Source organism: Hypanus sabinus, chromosome 1 (assembly GCF_030144855.1).
Source record: "Hypanus sabinus isolate sHypSab1 chromosome 1, sHypSab1.hap1, whole genome shotgun sequence".
Lineage (NCBI taxonomy): Eukaryota > Metazoa > Chordata > Chondrichthyes > Myliobatiformes > Dasyatidae > Hypanus > Hypanus sabinus.
In genome coordinates, this window is record NC_082706.1 from 206,183,893 (window position 1) to 206,203,465 (window position 19,573).

The 19,573-nt window shown below is 44.3% G+C and overlaps 1 protein-coding gene across 2 annotated transcripts in view; it reads left to right on the forward strand.

The window, feature by feature from the left end:
* vps41 (VPS41 subunit of HOPS complex) overlaps window positions 1–19,573 on the forward strand; it is a 217,226-nt gene that overhangs the window by 100,214 nt on the left and 97,439 nt on the right. For both annotated transcript variants that reach the window (XM_059984628.1, XM_059984635.1), the window contains exons 6-7: window positions 8,023–8,085; window positions 17,337–17,402. In XM_059984628.1, coding sequence (XP_059840611.1) covers window positions 8,023–8,085; window positions 17,337–17,402 — 129 coding nt within the window. The remainder of the gene's footprint in view (window positions 1–8,022; window positions 8,086–17,336; window positions 17,403–19,573) is intronic.

The window sequence follows — 19,573 nt, forward strand, 5'->3', positions numbered from 1 at the left end:
TAACTAGGGTCATAAATGAACCCAGGTGGGTGGAAAAGGTAGAGGGCTGGAGAGGAAGGAATGTGATAGAGAGGAGAGTGGACTGTAGGAGAAAGGGAAGGAGGACGGGGACCAGGGGTAAGTGATTTTTCAGGTGAGAAGAGGTAAGGAGAAATTGATATTCATGCCATCAGGTTGGATCCTACTCAGACGGAATATAAGGTGTTGCTCCTACATTTCACAGAACCCCTTTCCCACTCTCAGTCCACAATAGAGACCCATATCAGAATCAGGTTTATCATCACTCACATTTGTCATGAAATCTGTTTTTTGTGCAGCAGCATCAGCTCTGTCTAATACATAAAATTACTCCAGTACTGTGGAAAAGTCTTAGGCACGCTAGTTAGTTATGTGTCTTAAGACTTACATACCTCTATCAAGTTGCTCCTCATCCACATTCGCTTTAATAAGTGTCTTTAAAAACTTGTATATTCATTGTTGCTCTGTTGTGGTGAATGAGCAGAGAAAAAGGAATCGCATCGGGCAAGGATACTGCATTAAGGAGTAGAGGTTGTCGTTCAGCATTCATTTAATGTTGCACTGGATTGTCAGCTGGGATTACGTGATCAAACACGGCTCTCTGCCTTGCAAGCACAACCAGACCAGCTGAGTCAAGTTTGGCAGATGTTAGATCGTATCAATCACGGGTTCCCTCGGTCTTCGCCCTGAAGGGGTTAGTTTCATCCTCTTGGAGGTTCGTTTATAGAAGAGGTTTCTTTCTGTTACATCAAATGAAATAGTACTGTTGATTGAGAGAAGAACACAAGACAGAAAAACCTCAGTGGGTATGTCTGACTATCTTTTATCTGCGTCTGAACAGGGAAACAAGCTCTTCCCTATTGGAACAATGGCATCTGTACCGATGCAGCAAGAATTGAAGACAAAACATTCAATGGCTAACAATATTTGGAAAAACTGATGATTTAAGTCACTCAATGTGACATGACTCCATGGGACTACTTATTTAATATGTATATTTAATATATTTATACACTCAGACCCCACTTAACGCTGAGGATTCATTCCTCAGAGCTGGAACATTAATTCAGCTCCATGCGAGGTCATTATAACTACGTAAATGGACATGTGTACCTGATTTTTAAAAAAAACAAACCTGAGATATGATGTATTATGATGAGAGGCATTGATTGTGTGGATAGTCAGAGGCTTTTTCCCAGGGCTGAAATGGTTGCCACAAGAGGACACAGGTTTAAGGTGGTGGGGAGTAGGTACAGAGGAGATGTCAGGGGTGAGTTTTTTTACACAGAGAGTGGTGAGTGCGTGGAATGGGCTGCTGGCGGTGGTGGTGGAGGAAACGCAAGGGTCTTTTAAGAGACTTTTAGATAGGTACATGGAGCTTAGTAAAATAGAGGGCTATGGGTAAGCCTAGTAATTTCTAAGGTAGGGACATGTTTGGCACAACTTTATGGGCCGAAGGGCCTGTATTGTGCTGTAGGCTTTCTATGTTTCTATGTTATTTTATGTGTACACAGTAATTTATGGAGTAACAAACACGCACATAGGCCAGACCTGTGCATCAGTGGAGCAGCAACGCATCACAGTGGCAGAGGAGGGAAGCGGAGGACGGACCAGGCTGTGGGGCCTCCTCTAACTTTGGTTTCTTCTTCAAGTAGGTGTCGAGATTTGACTGCCTTTTCTTCAGTTCTCAGCAGCAGGAAACCACATCGAGAACACCTCTCTTTGCCTTATTGCTTTGCTGCCAGTCAGGGTCATTATCGATGAACTGGTCCATGTTTTGAGTGATTGTGGTGACGCCGGTGCTGAGGTTTCTTGCTGGTGTTTCCTCTTCTCCATCCATGTCCTCAGATTCACCCAGGATGTGTTGCTCTGCCAATTCTCGAAGCATCTTCGTTATTAAGGCTCTCACCATGAGGTTGCAGGAACTCCTCAACAACGCCATCATTAACCCTCTAATCACACATCATTGGCCAGTTCAATGGTGGTTTGGATGACTGGTTCCGCCTGGAATCCTGGGAGTTTCACATCCATGCTAATGGTTTCCCTTGGCATCTTAGATGTACTCCCCTCACTGGACGTTGCAGGCCGTTTTCCAGACAGTAAGACTGAAAGAAATGGAATAAGTTGGTGAGCGAGCAAGAACTTTTACACATGCAGGGGAGGCAGAGCGTGAACTAATACGCGATCGGCTTGGAGTGGCTCAGAGTGCGTGTAAAGTGTTCTCATTGGCTGATTGAATATTGGCTGTAATGGTGGCCGCTCTTGAGAAGTTTTAAGTGTTGTTTAGAATTAATTTTTGTCATTTAAAAAAATTTAATGAAGAATTGAATAATTACGTTTTAATGAGTCAGCGCTATGCTGGGTCTGAGTGTATGTATATAGATACACGCACACATACACATACACACACACACACACACACACACACACACACACACACACACACACACACACACACGTATGTATATTTATTTAGAGAGATACAGCATGGAACGGGCCCTTACGTCACTTTGAACCAAATGGCCCAGTAACCCCCAATTATCCCCTTGGCCTAATCATACGACAACTTACAATGACCAATTAACCCACCAACCAGTGCGTCTTTGGACTGTGGGAGGACAATGAAGCACGGGGAGAAAGCACAAACTCCTTACAGGCATTGGTGGGAATAGGTCACTGGTACTGTAAAGCATTGTGCTGACAACTATGCTACCATGCTGCCCATGATCATGGCTGATTTATTATCCCTGTCAACCCCATTCTCCTGCCTCCTCCCCGTAACTTTTGACACCCTGACTAATCAAGAACCTATAAACCTCTGCTTTAAATGTACCCAATGACTTGGCCCCCACAGACATCCATGGTAATGCATTCCACGGATTTCACCACCCTTTGGCTGCAGAAATTTCTTGTTATCTCTCTTCTAAAGGGATGTGTTTGTGTTCTGAGGCTGTGCCCCTGGTCCAGGCCTCTCTGACAAAAAGAAACTCATGCTCTGTGTCCAAGCAAGTTGTTCCCCAAACAAATTCCCACAAGAACCTTAGGCTGCATGACAGCATATCGCTTAGCTCAGTCAGTTTACAATTGCTCTGGGTGCTCCAGTTTCCTCTCACATTCCAAAGACGTACGGGTTAGGGTTAATAAGTTGTGGGCATGTTCTGTTGGTGCCAGAAGTATGCCAACACTTGCAGGCTGCCCAGCACAAACTTCACTGATTAATGCAAACAATGTATCTCAATGTATGTATTTCATTTCTAATCAATGCAGCTGCAGAGAAGGCAGAACAGCAGCTACATTTCATTAGGAGTTAGAGGAGATTTGGTATGTCAGCAAAAACACCAGCAAATTTCTACAAACGTACAGGTTTCCCTTGCTATTTGAAGGTGGAGTGTTCCTATGAAATGGTTCGTAAGCTGGAATGTCATAACGTGAAGAAGCAATTACCATTAATTTACATGGGAAGAATTTGTGAACGTTCGCAGACCCAAAAAATAACCTACCAAATCATACCAAATAACACATAAAAACTAAAATAACAGTAACATATAGTAAAAGCAGGAATGATCTGATAAATACACAGCTTATATAATGTAAGAATACTTTTCTACAATTATTGCAGCACTCTCCACCCACCGCAGTGAAAATCTCACACAAGCGCTCTCGGCAAAAACACTCGGCGCAAAGCGCCCCCCGGCAGAAGCAGTCTTTCCTGTAACCTTTAAGCTATGAAGCTACCGAATAACACATAAAAATACACAGCCGATATAAAGTAGAAATAATGTACCCCCAGTGTAGTTTCACTTACTGGAATCGGGAAGACAGTGAGGACACTGATGATGGTGTGTTAGGCTGAGTCATCGGAGGTTGGGGCGGTGGGAGATAGAGGAGACTGGGGTACCATCTCATCATCGTCTGTTTCCATCAGGGCAGGCAGGTCACTTTCTTCTATGTCTGCCTGCCTCGATGTCGAAGGTCGAGGTTCGCTGTCTGCTGTGGCTGATGTGGAAGGCTTGAAGTACAACAGTATGCTTGACTGCTTAGCCTCGCGCATTTTTCTACCATACAGTTCTTTGTAAGCACTCAAACCATCCTGCAAATATGCCCTAAACCTACATACCCTTTCAAATTTAAAGTCATGCTTTTCTGCAATCATTGCAGCGTTGTCAATCGCAGTGAAAATCTCACGCAATTGCTTCCCGTTCAGTTCCTGGACCTCTTCACTTTCGGGCCATTCACTACTGCATTCGGCTTCCACTGTTATCCTTTCCTCTTCATCTCTCAGTTTTTGGTCATGGGATGCCAAAACCTCTTCACGTCATCTTCATCAACTTCCACAAACTGTTAGCCAAATTCACTATGTCCTTACTTTGTTCATCACAATCAAAATGCTTAATTATGTCTAGTTTTACGCTAAGTGTAACACCCTTACGGGCTCTTTTAGGCTTTTCCGATACCTTAGAACTCATCTTGCTAACGGATGCACAAAATAAATCGACATAAAGCACAGATGCTCACAGGCACGTGTTTAAGCAATGGTGGCTAGAATGCAGTTCCGGGGGAGGAGCTTGGCTACTCGGTGCGCGCTGCCTTTTTTCATAATGGTGAAAACACCTTCTGTTAGCAAAAACAGGTAACTAATGTCGGTCTTTTGTAACAGCGAGTTGATGGAAAGTGAACGTTTGAAAAACGGGGGACATCTGTAACTGTGGAGAGCGTTCTAACTGGCTACATCACCATCTGGTATGGGGGGGGGGGTGTGGTGTACTACACAGGATCGAAGAAAGCTGTAGAAGGTAGCCAGCTCCGTCATGGGCACCAGCCTCCCCAGCATCTAGGACACCTTCAAGGAGTGATGCCTCAAAATGGTGGCATTCATCATTAAGGATCCTCATCACCCAGGATGTGCCCTCTTCTCATTGCTCCCTTCAGGAAGGAGGTACAGGAGCCTAAAGGAGCACTTTCAACAATTCAGGAACAGCTTCTTCCCCTCTGCCGTCTGATTTCTAAAAGGACATTGAACTTGGGAACACTATCTCACTACTTTTTCATTTCTATTTTTGCACTCCTTATTTAATTTAACTGTTTAATATGCTTGCTGTAATTCACTGTTTTTTCCTATATTATTTTGTATTGCATTGTACTGCTGTTGCAAAGTCAACAAACTTCGCGACACATGCGGGTGATAATAAACCTCTGAAGTTTCGATGTGCTGGTGACAAATGAAGCTGTCGTGGCTTGTAATCTCTTTAATCACCTCACACACACGGTGATTTCCAGGTCATCACAGAGCAAGTACGAATAAACGTACTTTTACATGAGTTAGCCTCGTTACCATGGCAAGCACCAAGTAACAGACCGTGTGAACGCAATGAGAAGAGCAAACTGAGCCAAAAATCGCCATGTCCCTGAATTGGCATGTGAAGAAACATCCACCCATGGGAGAGTACTGTCAATCCGCTGAGCGACCAAATGACATTTGGGTTCCCACCACCTTCTCAATAAGTTCAATTACCATTCCTTGTCAGAGTTATGATCAAAATGTAGGTACAGTACTGTGTGAAAGACTTAGCCACATATATATAACTAGGGTATCTAAGACTCTTACATCATACTGTAGTAACTTTATGCACTGTACTGCTACAGCAAAACAATAACAAATTCCATGGGATATGTGAGTGATGATAAACCTGATTCTGATATGGGTCTCTATTGTGGACTGAGAGTGGGAAGGGGGCAGGGAGAGGGGAATCATGGTTGGGAAAGGGGGAAGGGAGAGGGGAGGGAGTTGGAAGCACCAGAGAGATGTTCTATAATGATCAATAAACCAAATGTTTGGAATCAAACGACCTTCCCTGATGTCTTAGGGCTGGGTGAGTCAGCACATGGCCAACCCCTGCCCCTGGCAAGGGTTGGCCATCTGTCCCATACTCCTCAGGCACTCCACCCTCACCACTCCCGAAATCCTTTGCCCCCCCCCCCACCGCCAGATTTACAAACTCGCTCTCCGCTCCATGTTGATAAATATGGTACTGTGCAAAGACTCAGGCACCCTAGCTATATACACTGCACATGCCAAAGACTTAGACACAGTAGTTTATGTTACCATATATGACCTTGAGATTCATTTTGCTGCAGTGATTTACAGAAACAAAGAAATACAATGGAATTTATGAAAAATTTGCATATAGAAGACTGACAAACAACCAGGGTGCAAAAGAAGACAAATTGTGCAAATAAAAATATATATTGAACATATATAATTTATAAAATAAACCTGAGTTGTAAGGAGTCCTTGAGCGTGAGTCTGCAGGTCATAGAATGAGTTCAGTGTTGTGGTGAATGAAGTTATCCTTACTGGCTCAGGAGCCTGATAGTTGCTCTGAACCAGGGATGGGAGACCTGTGGACTGATGGTGGTAGTGAGAAGAGGGCATGGCCTGGTTGGTGGGGATTCTGCTTTCTCCATGTCAATGTACTCTGTGGTGGGAGGCTTTGCCTACGATGGACTGGGCTGTATTCACTCTCCTACTTGCTTCCTTTCCAGTTCTGAGGAAGAGTCTCAGCCCGAAACATTGACTGTTTATTCATTTCCATAGATGGTGCCCGACTTATAGACTTCCTGCAGCACTTTGTGTGTGTTAATCTGGATTTCCAACATTTGCAGAATCTCTCATGTTTATGATTCACCACTTTCTGTTGTTTTTTTGTCCACTCCTGGGCATTGGTGCTTCCATACCAGGCTGGGATGCAACCAGTTAGGATACTCTGCAATTTACACCTACAGACGTTTGTCAAAGTTTTTGCCGAATCTACGCAAACTTCTAAGAAAGTAGAGGTCCTGCTGTGCCTTTTTTGCAATGACACTTTGTCCCAGGATATACCTTCTGATATGTTAATGCCAAAGAATTTAAAACTACAGACCCTCTTCACCGCCATTCCTCATGAGGACTGGCTCATAGTTCCTGTTCGCGAGAGTTAGCTGTTTGGTTTTGCTGACATTGAGTGAGAGGTGATTGTTATGTCAAGTCAAGTCAAGTCACTTTTATTGTCATTTCGACCATAACTGCTATGTACAGTGCATAGTAAAAACGAGACAATGTTTTCCAGTACCATGGTGTTACATGACACAGTACTGAACTACGTAAAAAAACAAAAAAAAAAATCAACTAATAAACAGGACAATAGGGCAGTAAGGTGTCAATCCAGGCTTCAGGTATTGAGGAGTCCGATAGCTTGGGGGAAGAAACTGCTACACAGTCTGGTCGTGAGAGCCTGAATACTTCGGTGCCTTTTCCCAGACGGCAGGAGGGAGAAGAGTTTGTATGAGGGGTGCGTGGGGTCCTTCATAATGCTGTTTGCTTTGTGTATGCAGCGTGTGGTGTAAAAGTCCGTAATGGCAGGAAGAGAGACCCCGATAATCTTCTCAGCTGACCTCATTATCCGCTGCAGGGTCTTGCGATCCGAGATGGTGCAATTTCCAAACCAGGCAGTGATGCAGCTGCTCAGGATGCTCTCAATACAACCCCTGTAGAATGTGATGAGGATGGGAGGTGGGAGATGGACTTTCCTCAGCCCGCAGAAAGTAGAGACACTGCTGGGCTTTCTTTGCTATGGAGCTGGTGTTGAGGGACCAGGTGAGATTCTCCGCCAGGTGAACACCAAGAAATTTGGTGCTCTTAACAATCTCAATGGAGGAGCCCTCGATGTTCAGCGGGGAGTGGTCGCTCTGTGCCCTCTCAGCCAGATTTTCAATCTCTGTCCTACAGTATATGCTGATTCATCACCATCTTTGGTTTGGCCAACAACAGTGGTGTTGTCAGTAAACTTAACTACGACATTGGAGTTGTACGTAGCCACACAGTCATTGTTATAAAGTGAGTAAAGCAGGGAGATAAGCACATGATTGAGTATCTTCTACTGTCCATGGTTATATTGTGGTGCATTCTTTTTGTGCATGTTTTGATTCTCTCTGATTTTGTGACCATGCTTTTTGTTTACCAAACAGGTCCAGGTGGTTGGACTGTACACCAGAGAAGGATTTCATGAAAGCTTTGACTGCCCTATCAAAGTAAGTGTACTGAAATCATAATCTGTTGATAAACTCTGCTCATTGCCCCATTCTGCTGTCTTCTAAATCATTACAGGTTGTACATATCCGTTCTGTACCAAGAGTTTTCAAACACACAATTGAAGTGGAAACCATGCCATCCATCTGATGGAATTCAAACCCAAATCTTTCGTTCGTTCGCTGACATCCGTCTGTCCTGAAGGACAATGGGTGTTGATCATCATCACAAGCCTGGGCAGAAGATATGGAGATCCTGAGTTGCCCATTTGTCTAGATCCCCCTCTCAACCTCACCAATGTCATCCAAAGGAAAACTTATGAAGCAATGCATTTGGCACCAGCTTAGCTACAGGAGCTGCCAGAAGGATGGTCAATGACATCCAGCCACCTTAGGAGCTCCACTCCAGATTTGCTGTCTGGGTTTACTCCCGTAGCATTCGTCTTTACTGAGGCTGCCCACAAGGCAGTGGGGCTATTTACCCAAAGCTTGAGATCTGGTTCACACGCACCAAGGTGTGTCCACATGCCAGTGGGCCTGTGTGTTACTTGTGCAGTGTTACTTCTCCTCTCGAGTTCAGCCTGAGTCCGAAAGGAGTTCAGTTTCTGTGTGTCACCAGCGAGGAGGCACTACATGAGGCTTGCTGTTGCAGAGGCTGTGTACTGGCAGGGAGAGATTGACACATTCAGCTCTCCTTTTCACAAGACTGCTAATCAGTGGTGAAAGCTGAAAGTGAGAGCGACAAGCACTTCCCACTACAGGGAAGGTGTACAAGCGAGAAGCTGATAGGTGAAGCCAGGTGAGGGGGCAGATAGGAGAGGGGTTACAAAATGGGAAGCTGGGAGGTGCTAGGTGGAAAAAAGTAAAGGTGGATAAAGGGCTGAAGAAGAAGGAATAGAAGAGAGTGGACCAAGGGAGAAAAGGAAGGATAAGGGGAACCAAGGGAGTGGATAGAAAGGTCAGGAGAGAGAAGAAGTAAGAAGGGAGCCGGAGTGGGAATTCAAGAAGAGCGAAGGCAAGTGGAAAAAAAATTAAAGGAAGGAGAAATCGATCAGGCTGGTGGCATGAAGATCTACATTGCCAATAAAACGTATTCACCCCCCGCCCCCACCGAAAGTTTTCATGTTTTATTGTTTTACAACATTGAATCGCAGTGGATTTAATTTGGCTATTGTTGACACTGATCATCAGAAGAAGACTCTTGTGTCGAAGTGAAAACAGATCTCTACAAAATGATCTAAATTAACTACAAATATAAAGCACAAAATAATTGATTGTATAAGTATTCACCCCCCCCCCCTTTAATATGACACACCAAATCATCACTGGTGCAGCCAGTTGGTTTCAGGAGTCACATAATTAGTTAAATGGAGATCACCTGTGTGCAGTCACGGTGTTGCAATTGATTGTAGTAAAAATACACCTGTGTCTGGAAGCTCCAACTGCCGGTGAGTCAGTGTCCTGGCAAAAACTACACCACGAAGACAAAAGAACACTCCAAGCAACGTCACAAAAATGTTATTGAAAAGCAGACTCAGGACAGCAGACAAGAAAATTTCCATTTCATTGAATATCCCTTGGAGTACAGTTAAATCAATCATCAAGAAATGGAAGAATATGGCACCGATGTAAATTTGCCTGGAGCAGGTCGCCCTCCAAAAAATGAGTGACCTGACAGTGCAAGAAGGGGACTAGTGAGAGAGGCCACCAAGAGACTTACAACAACTCTGACGGAGTTACAGGCTTCAGTGGCTGAGATGGGAGTCACTGTGCATACAACAACTATTGTTTGGGTGTTACACCAGTCACAGCTTTATGGGAGAGTGGCAAAGAGAAGGCCACTGTTGGAAAAAAAACACATGAAAGCTGGGCTAGAGTTTGCCAGAAAGTATGTGGTAGACTCTGAAGTGAGCTGGATGAAGGTTTTATGGTCTGATGAAACCAAAATTGAGCTTTTTGACCATCAGATTAAACACTATGTTTAGCATAAGCCAAACACCGCACATCATCAAAATCACTCCATCCGTACCATGAAGCATGGTGGTGACTGCATCATGCTGTGGGGCTGCTTCACTGCCGCAGGTCCTGGAAGGCTTGTGAAGGTAGAGGGTAAAATGGATGCAGCAAAATACAGGGAAATCCTAGAGGAAAACCTGTGCAGTGTCCAAGAGAACTGTGTTTTGGGAGATTTGTTTTCCAGCAAGACAATGACCCCATGCTTTAAGCCAAAGCTTCACAGGAATGGCTTAAAAACAACAAAGTTAATAGCCTGGAGAGGTCAAATCAGTCCAGACCTCAATCCAATTGAAAGTTTGAGGCTGGACTTGAAAAGGGCTGTTCACTCATGATCCCCATGTAATCTGACAGAACTTGAACAGTTTTGTAAGGAAGAATGAGGAAAATTGCAGTGTCCAGATGTACAAAGCTGATAGAGACCTATCCACATGGACTCAAAGCTGTAATTGCTGCCAAAGATGCATCTACTAAATAATGACTTGAAGGGGGTGAATGCTTCTGCAATCAATTATTTTGTTTAATAATTGTAATAAATTTAGAGCAATTTGTAGAGATTCTGTTGAAGGGTCTCAGCCCAAAACATTGTTGGAACTTTTTCTCATAGATGCTGCCTGGCCTGCTGAGTTTCTCCAGCATTTTGTGTGTGTTGCTCAGATTTCCAGCTTCTGCAGATTTTTCTCTTGTTTTTAGAGATGAGTATTCACTTTGACAAGAAAGAGTCTTTTCTGTTGATCAGTGTCAAAAAAGCCAAATTAAATCCACTGTGATTCAATGTTGTAAAACAATAAAACATGAAAATTTCCAGGGTGGAGAGTGAATACTTTTTATAGGCACTGTATATAATTTCATTTTTTGTTTACTTTGTACTACCTCAATTCACTGTATGAACATTATGCAAGACAAGCTTTTCACTGTATCTCCACGTGTTCAAAATAAATTAATAATCAAAGTACATAGACCCAATGGCCGCTTTATTGGGTACCTCCTGTAAGGTGAGGAGAAGAGAAGGGGTAAGAGGCAAGCCTCTTGCCTCTGGTGGGGAATGGAAGAAGAGAGAAGGGGAAGGGAGAAAAATTGCTGGAGGTTAGAAAAATAGTGAATGCTCTAATGCCTCTTTGAGGCCGGTTCATTGGCTATATTTAAGAGGAAGTTAGATATTGCCCTTGTGGCTAAAGGGTTCGGGGGTATGGAGAGAAAGCAGGTACAGGGTTCTGAGTTGGATGATCAGCCATGATCATACTGAAGGCGGTGCAGGGTCGAAGGGCCGAATCCTGCACCTATTTTCTATGTTTCTAAGTTGGCTCCCATTCTTGTTTTGTGACCCTTCCTTGCTATGGCTATGCTGATTAAAGTTATTGAATTTAGAACCTCCCCATGTTAGGGATTTCTCAGAAGGAGCTTACCTTGTGCCATTCATTATTGTACCCTTGAGGCTCGTAAGAGTGTTATCGATTTTCAATCTTGTAAAAAGCTGGAAATCTATTGAAGGAAAGGTAATTTGGAACCACCGTGTCATAATAGAAAAGGCTTGTAATTTGGTGATTAATTCAAAAAAAATTCTGTAAACATCCATCTCCTGCTCATGTATATACCTCATGTAGCTGTAACTGGTTAAATAAGTGGATGATATGACCACTTCTCTAACCCCCTGCTTGCTATGCATGGACTTAAGGAAAGGAGGAATGGGGCTTGGTTTGATGTAGTTTTGTTGCTTGCCGTGTTCTGTGTTGTTCTGCACAGTGTTGTGGGCTTGCTGTGTTGGTACTGGAATGCAGCAACACTTGTGGAACCTAGCACATCCTTTGACATCTAGATTGTTGTTGCAAATGCTGTATTTCTCTGTAGGTTTCGATATGCATGTTCATATTCAGATTTGTTTATCACATGTACATTGAAATTCATCACCTGCGAATCTGCTGCGGTCGTCTTTTGTGTTCAGAGTTCCTGGTGCGGCCTCCTCTACATTGGTGAGACCCTTCGTAAACCGCCTTGTCAAGCACCTCCACACCTTCCACCACAAGCAGGGCTCCCTGGTCGCCAGACTTTTAAATTCTGATTCCCAGTGAGTCTGTAACAACACCCTCTCACTCAATGTCAACAAGACGAAGGAACTGATTGTAGACTTGTGGAGAGGGGAACCAGTGGTCCATAAGCCAATAAACATCAGAGGATCAAAGATGGAGAGGGTCAGTAACTCTCTCTAGTATCCACATCCTTCCTGCGGTGAGGTGACTAGAACTGAACACAGTACTCCAGGTGGGGTCTAACTAAGGCCTTATATAGCTGTAGCGTTACCTCACGGCTCTTGAACTCAATCTGTGAATCTGTAGAATGCTCTGCCACAGACTGCAGAAGTGGCCATCTCTGTGGGTATATTTAAGGTAGTGGTTGATCAGTTCCTGATCAGTCTGGGCATCAAAGGATATGGCGAGAAGGCAGGTGTATGGGGTTGAGTGGGATCTGGGATCAGCCATGATGGAATGGTGAAGCAGAGTCGATGGGCAGAATGGCCTAATTCTGCTCCTATGTCTTATGGTCTAAGCCTCTTTGCCATTCCTCTCACACACCTAGACAGGCTAAGATTAGAAGCGTTAGCTCTGTCGCACTTATATTGATACTTGCAGTGAAATGTGTCATTTGCATCAACGACAAACACAGAGGCTGTGCTGTACATGTGACAAATCAACTTGAATCTTGAATTAATTTGAACAGTGCGAGAAAAGCTTTTCTCTGACGGCATCTATATTGTCGAAAAGTCTGTATCTGGAAATGAAAGCGTTACCGTATGAGGAACGTCTGGCAGCTCTTGGGCTGTATTCCCTGGAATTCAGGAGAATGAGGGGGGATCTCATAGAAACATACCGAATGTTAAAAGGCCTGAACTGATTAGATATAGCAAAGTTACTTCCCATGGTAGGGGAGTCTAGGACAAGAAGGCATTCAGGATTGAAAGACGTCCATTTAGAACAGAGATGCAGAAAAATTGCTTTAGTCAGAGGGTGATAAATCTTTGGAATTTGTTGCCACGAGTGGCTGTAGAGGCCAAGTCATTGGTGTATTTAAGGCAGAGATAAGTTGTTGATTAGCCAGGGCATCAAAGGGTATAGGGTGAAGGCAAGGGAGTGGGGGCGATTGGAAATATTGGATCAGCCTATGATTGAATGGCAGAGCAGACTCGATGGGCCGAATGGCTTACTTTGCTGCTTTGTCTTATGGATGGGTGAATAAGCATTTTGAAAGTTTATTTGTAACTGATATACAAATTATCACAAATTTTAAATGGAACATTAAGTGACAGTTATATATTTAATGTCTTTTGTTTGATGCTCTCACTGAGTTGAAAAACCATGGCAGAGAGTGCTTTGGAGAGCCCCCTCCTGATCAGGATGGTGATAGAGAGTTTAAAATCAGAGTTTCACAGCAGTTTATGAAAAAGAGCTTTAACCAGTGACCAATCGGCGTTTGAGATTGATTAGCAGGAGCAAATTGGTCCCTGAACACCAGCTCCATTGGAAAGAAAGCCCAGCAGTTTCTACTTTCTGCGAAGGCAGAGGAAAGTCCATCTCCCACCCCCCATCCTCATCACATTCTACAGGGGTTGTATTGAGAGCATCCTGAGCAGCTGCATCACTGCCTGGTTTGGAAATTGCACCATCTCGGATCGCAAGACCCTGCAGCGGATAATGAGGTCAGCTGAGAAGATTATCGGGGTCTCTCTTCCTGCCATTACAGACTTTTACACCACACGCTGCATCGGCAAAGCAAACAGCATTATGAAGGACCCCACGCACCCCTCATACAATCTCTTCTTTCTCCTGCCATCTGGGAAAAGGCACCGAAGCATTCGGGCTCTCACGACCAGACTATGTAACAGTTTCTTCACCCAAGCCATCAGACTCCTCAATACCCAGAGCCTGGACTGACACGAACTTACTGCCCTTTACTGTGCCTATTGTCTTGTTTATTATTTATTGTAATGCCTGCACTGTTTTGTGCACTTTATGCAGTCCTGGGTAGGTCTGTAGTCCAGTGTAGTTTTTTCTGTGTTGTTTTCACATAGTTCTGTGTAGTTTTTGTACTGTTTCATGTAGCACCATAGTCCTGAAAAACATTGTCTCATTTTTACTGTGTACTGTACCAGCAGTTATGGTCGAAATGACAATAAAAAGTGACTTGACTTGACTTGAAATTAAGGAAGGCAGAGGCAAACACAGCAGCGATCGTCTGAGTGGACAGAGTCAGAGTGGTGATCTTGAGGCTTTAGCTCTCCGAGGCTTCATCAAGGTGAGGCTTCTCTCAGAGAAAGCAAAGAAAGCCTCAAGGTTAACTTCCCTTTTTCGTACCTGCTCAGCTAGGATAGTAGAGATGCTAGGCAGGATAGTTGAATACTTCTCTTGCAGGTTGTGGGAAGGCAGGGAGAATTCCGGTGTCCCTCATGACTACACCTGTGAGAAGTGCATCCAGCTGCAGCTTCTAACAAACCGCGTTAAGGAGTCGGAGCCGGAGCTGGATGAACTCCTAATCATTCAGGAGGCTGAGGAGGTGATCGATAGGACATATAGAGAAGTAGTTACACCCAGGGTGCAGGACACAGGAAACTGTGCGACAGTCTGGAGGGGGAAGCGGGTTCAGGAGCCAGTACAGAGTACCCCTGTGGCCACCCCCCTCAACAACAGGTATATCACTTTGGAGCAACCCACACAAAATGCTGGAGGAACTGAGCAGGCCAGGCAGCATCTGTGGAAAAGAGCACAGTCGATGTTTTGAGCCAAAACCTTATGGCAGTTTCCAAAACGTCGACTGTACTCTTTTCCATAGATGTTGCCTGGCCTGCTCAGTTCCTCCAGCATTTTGCTTGTGTTGCTTGGATTTCCTGCATCTACTGATTTTCTCTTGTTTATATTACTTTGGATACTGTTTGAAGGGATGACCTAACAGAGGAAAGTCACAGTGGTCAGGTTTCTGGCACAGAGTCTGTCTTTGTGATTCAGAAGGGAAGGGGGGAGAAGAGGCACACTGTGGTGATAGGTGAGTCATTAGTTAGGGGAATGGGCAGGAGGTTCTGTGGTTAAAAATAATCAAGATTTCCAAATGGTATGTTGCCTCCCGGGTGTCAGGGTCCCTTATTATCTGGGATCAAGTCCTCAGCATTCTTTAGTGGGAGGGTGGACAGCCAGAGGTTGTGGCCCATGTAGGTACCAATGACATGGGTAGGACGAGTGATGAGGTTCTGCATAGAAAGTTCAGGGAGTTAGGTGCTATGTTAAAGGGCAGTACCTGTAGGGATGTGATCTCAGGATTGCTGCTGAGGCCAGAACTAGGAAGATTATACAGTTTAATATGCGGGTAAGGATTTAGTGTAGGAGGGTGGGCATAAGATTTTTGTATCATTGGGCTGTCTTCCTCTCTTCCAGGGAAGGTAGGACCCTTCCTAGTGGGAAGGTTTGTTAATGCTGCATGGTGGGGTTTAAAGTAGAGTTTCAGGGGGATGGCTGATGTGGTAAATTGGATCAGCAAATTTGCTGATGATACAAAGATTGGCGGTGTAGTGGACAGTGAGGAAGGTTTTCAAAGCTTGCAGTGGGATTTGGACCAGCTGGAAAAATGGTCTGAAAAATGGCAGATGGAGTTTAATACAGACAAGTGTGAGGTATTGCAATTAGAAGGTCAAACCAAGGTAGAACATACAAGATAAATGGTAGGACACTGAAGAGTGCAGTAGAACAAGAGGGATCTGGGAATACAGAAACAAAATTCTCTAAAAGTGGTGTCACAGGTAGATAGGGTCAAAAAGAGAGCTTTTGGTACAATGGCATTTATAAATCAAAGTATTGAGTATAAGAGTTGGAATGTAATGGTGAGGTTGTATAAGACATTGGTGAGACCGAATTTGGAGTATCGTGTGCAGTTTTGGTTACCGAATTACAGGAAGGATATTAATAAGGTTGAAAGAGTGCAGAGAAGGTCTACAAGAATGTTGCCGGGACTTGAGAAACTGAGTTACAGAGAAAGGTTGAATAGGTTAGGACTTTATTCCCTGGAGCATAGGAGAATGAGGGGTGATTTGATAGAGGTATATAAAATTATGATGAGTATAAATAGAATGAATGCAAGCAGGCTTTTTCCACTGAGGCTAGGGGAGAAAAAAACCAGAGGACATGGGTTAAGGGTGAAGGGGGAAAAGTTTAAAGGGAACATTGGGGGGGGGGGCTTCTTCACGCAGAGAGTGGTGGGAGTATGGAATGAACTGCCAGATGAAGTGGTAAATGCGGGCTCACTTTTGACATTTAAGAAAAACTTGGACGGGTACACGGATGAGGAAGGATGTGGAAGCATTGGAAAGGGTACAGAGGAGATTTACCAGGATGCTGCCTGGTTTAGAGAGTATGGATTATGATCAGAGATTAAGGGAGCTAGGGCTTTACTCTCTGGAGAGAAGGAGGATGAGAGGAGACATGATAGAGGTATACAAGATATTAAGAGGAATAGACAGAGAGTGGACAGCCAGTGCCTCTTCCCCAGGGCACCACTGCTCAGTACAAGAGGACATGGCTTTAAGGTAAGGGGAGGAAAGTTCAAGGGGGATATTAGAGGAAGGTTTTTCACTCAGAGGGTGGTTGGTGCGTGGAATGCACTGCCTGAGTCAGTGGTGGAGGCAGACATACTAGTGAAGTTTAAGAGACTACTAGACAGGTACATGGAGGAATTTAAGGTGGGGGGGGGGTTATATGGGAGGCAAGGTTTGAGGGTCGGCACAACGTTGTGGGCCGAAGGGCCTGTAATGTACTGTACTATTCTATGATGAGAGGCGTTTGGAGGGATATGGTCCAGGAGCAGGTCAGTGGGACTGGGCAGAAAAATGGTTTGGCACAGCCAAGAAGGGCCAAAAGGCCTGTTTCTGTGCTGTAACGTTCTAAGGTTCTAATGGTAATCCTTTTTTATGTTTTGCTACTGCAAAACAACAGATTTCATGACATATGTCAGTTATGATTATTCTGGTTCTGATTTTGATGTCCACATCGTAAGAATGAACCAAAGAAACTACAAGGACTACCGGCCTTGTAATTGCCCATCCTGATGAAGGATCTCGGCCCAAAACACGAACTGTTTACTCTTTCCCATAGATGCTTACTGGCCTGTTGAGTTCCTCCAGCATTTTGCCTGTACTGCTTTGATTTCCAGGATCTGCAAATTTTCTCTTGTCTCTCAGTTTCTTTTTGTCTTCATTTATATTTTAGATTGTGGCTCTTCACCCACAGTTCAGCAGATCAAGCAGCAAGCAGTTTATCACAGGGTCAAATAAGGTAAGCTTTGAATTTTTCTATATGTGTTAGGGACAACTGAACTGCAGAGCAACGTGGGGCAGTACGGCAACGTACTGGTTAGTGTAAAGCTATCACAGCACCAGCGACGTGAGTTCAATTCCCACCACTGTCTGTATGTTCTCCCTGTGACTGCATGAGTTTCCTCCCACATTCCAAAGATGCATGGTTTAATAGGTCATTTGGTCACATGGGTGAAATTAGGTGGCGCAGGCTAATTGGGCCTGTCACTGTGCTGTATCTCTAAATGACTATATAAATAAATAATATCGTTGTCACGTTAATATGTGCTGTTGAAGTGCAGCATGGTTAACAATATTTGCAAGAGTCAAATAGCTCACGGTGATCGCTTATTTTAAAAGTTCACATTTATTTTGTGTCTGTCTTGTCCTTTTCAGAATGATCCAAACCACTTTGACGTGAGCTTTGATAGAGGTACACAAAATCATAAACACAAACAGGCTTTTTCCACAGTCTGCAGATGCTGGATGTCCAAAGCAACAGACGCAGAATGAGCAGGTCATACAGCATCAGTGGGAAAGAGTAAACAGTTGATGTCTCGGGCTGAGACTGTTCTTCAGAACTGAGAAGGAAGGGGGCAGATGGGGAGGGGAAGGAGGATAGCTAGAAGGTGAGAGGTGAGGCCAGGTGGGTGGGAAAAGTCAAGGGCTGGAGAAGAAGAAATCTGATAGGAGAGGAGAGTGGACAATAGGAGAAAGGAAAGGAGGAGGGGACCCGGGGGAAGTAACAGGCAGGTGAGAAGTGAAAGGTCAGAATGGGGTTTGGGGGGGGGGGGGGGGGCGGATTTGTTCACGGAAAAGAGAAATCGCTATTCAAACCATCGGGTTGGAGACTAGCCGGATGGAATATGAGGTGTTGCTCCTCCACCCTGAGGGTGGCCTCATCTCGGCACAAGTGGAATGGAAGTGGAAACTGGAATTAAAAAGTTTGGCCACCTGGTAGTGCCCCTTGTGGCAGATAGTGCGGAGGTGCTGGACAAAACTTCTTCCGCTGAGGTTGGGCGAGGTCAGAACCGGAGGTCATGGGTTAAAGATACAAGGTGAACTTCTTCACTCAGAGGGTTGTGCAAGTGTAGAACGAGCTTCCTGCAGAAGTGGTAAATGCGGGTTTTTAATTTCAACATTTAGAAGAAATTTGGGTAAGTACATAGATGGGTGGGATATGGAGGATTATGGTCTGGGTGCAGATTAATGGACTAGGCATAATAACAGCTTGGCACGGGCTGGATGGGTTGAAGAGCCTATTCTGCGCCTTACTGTTCTATGACTCCATGACTTAATAATACCAGAAGTTCATAAGACGTAGTAGAATTGGGCCATTCAGGCCACCCAGTCTACTCTGACCACCAGTCTACTCTGAGATCATGGCCGACTCATTATCTCTGTCAACCTAATTTTCATGCCTTTTCCCTGTACTTTTGACACCCTTACTAATCAAGAAACTATCAAGCTCCACTTTAAATGTACTCAATAACTTGGCCTCCACAGCCATCTATAGCAACAAATTCCATGGATTCACCACCTTCTAGCTGAAGAAATTCCTCCTCATCTCTGTTCTAACTGGATGCCCCTCTATTTTGAGGCTGTGCCCTTTGGTCCTACACTCCCCCACTATAGGAAACATTCTCTCTACACTTTTGTTCATTTCTTTGTGAAAGGAGGGGGGATTTTTGCAGGGAGGTTGATGACTGTGCTGCCTTTCTTTTCTTTCTTGGTTCCGTGGCTACCCGGAGAAGAAGAATTTCCAGTTGTGTTCTTTGATAATAAATGAACCTTTGAACCTTTTGAACGTCCACTCTGTTTAGGTCTGATTATATCTGATATGTTTCAGTGAGATTCCCCCCCCCCCCCAATTCTTCTGAACTCCAGCAAGTACAGTCATCGTTAACCCTTTCGTTCCCATTTATAACCAGTGAAATGCTGATGAAGTTTCCTCATTATTGTAGGTAGTAGAAAATCTACACCTCTTGTCATTCTTTTCAGTCCTAACTGGCAGCAATGCTTGAAGGGAAGGTTCTGGAAAGTCTGCCTCCCTGTAGAGAAGCATCTGTGTGAAGATGGCAGATATATAGATAAATAATCCGTACCTCTGCACGTTCCCTTGTTCACTGTTAGTTTAACTTATCGCCCTCT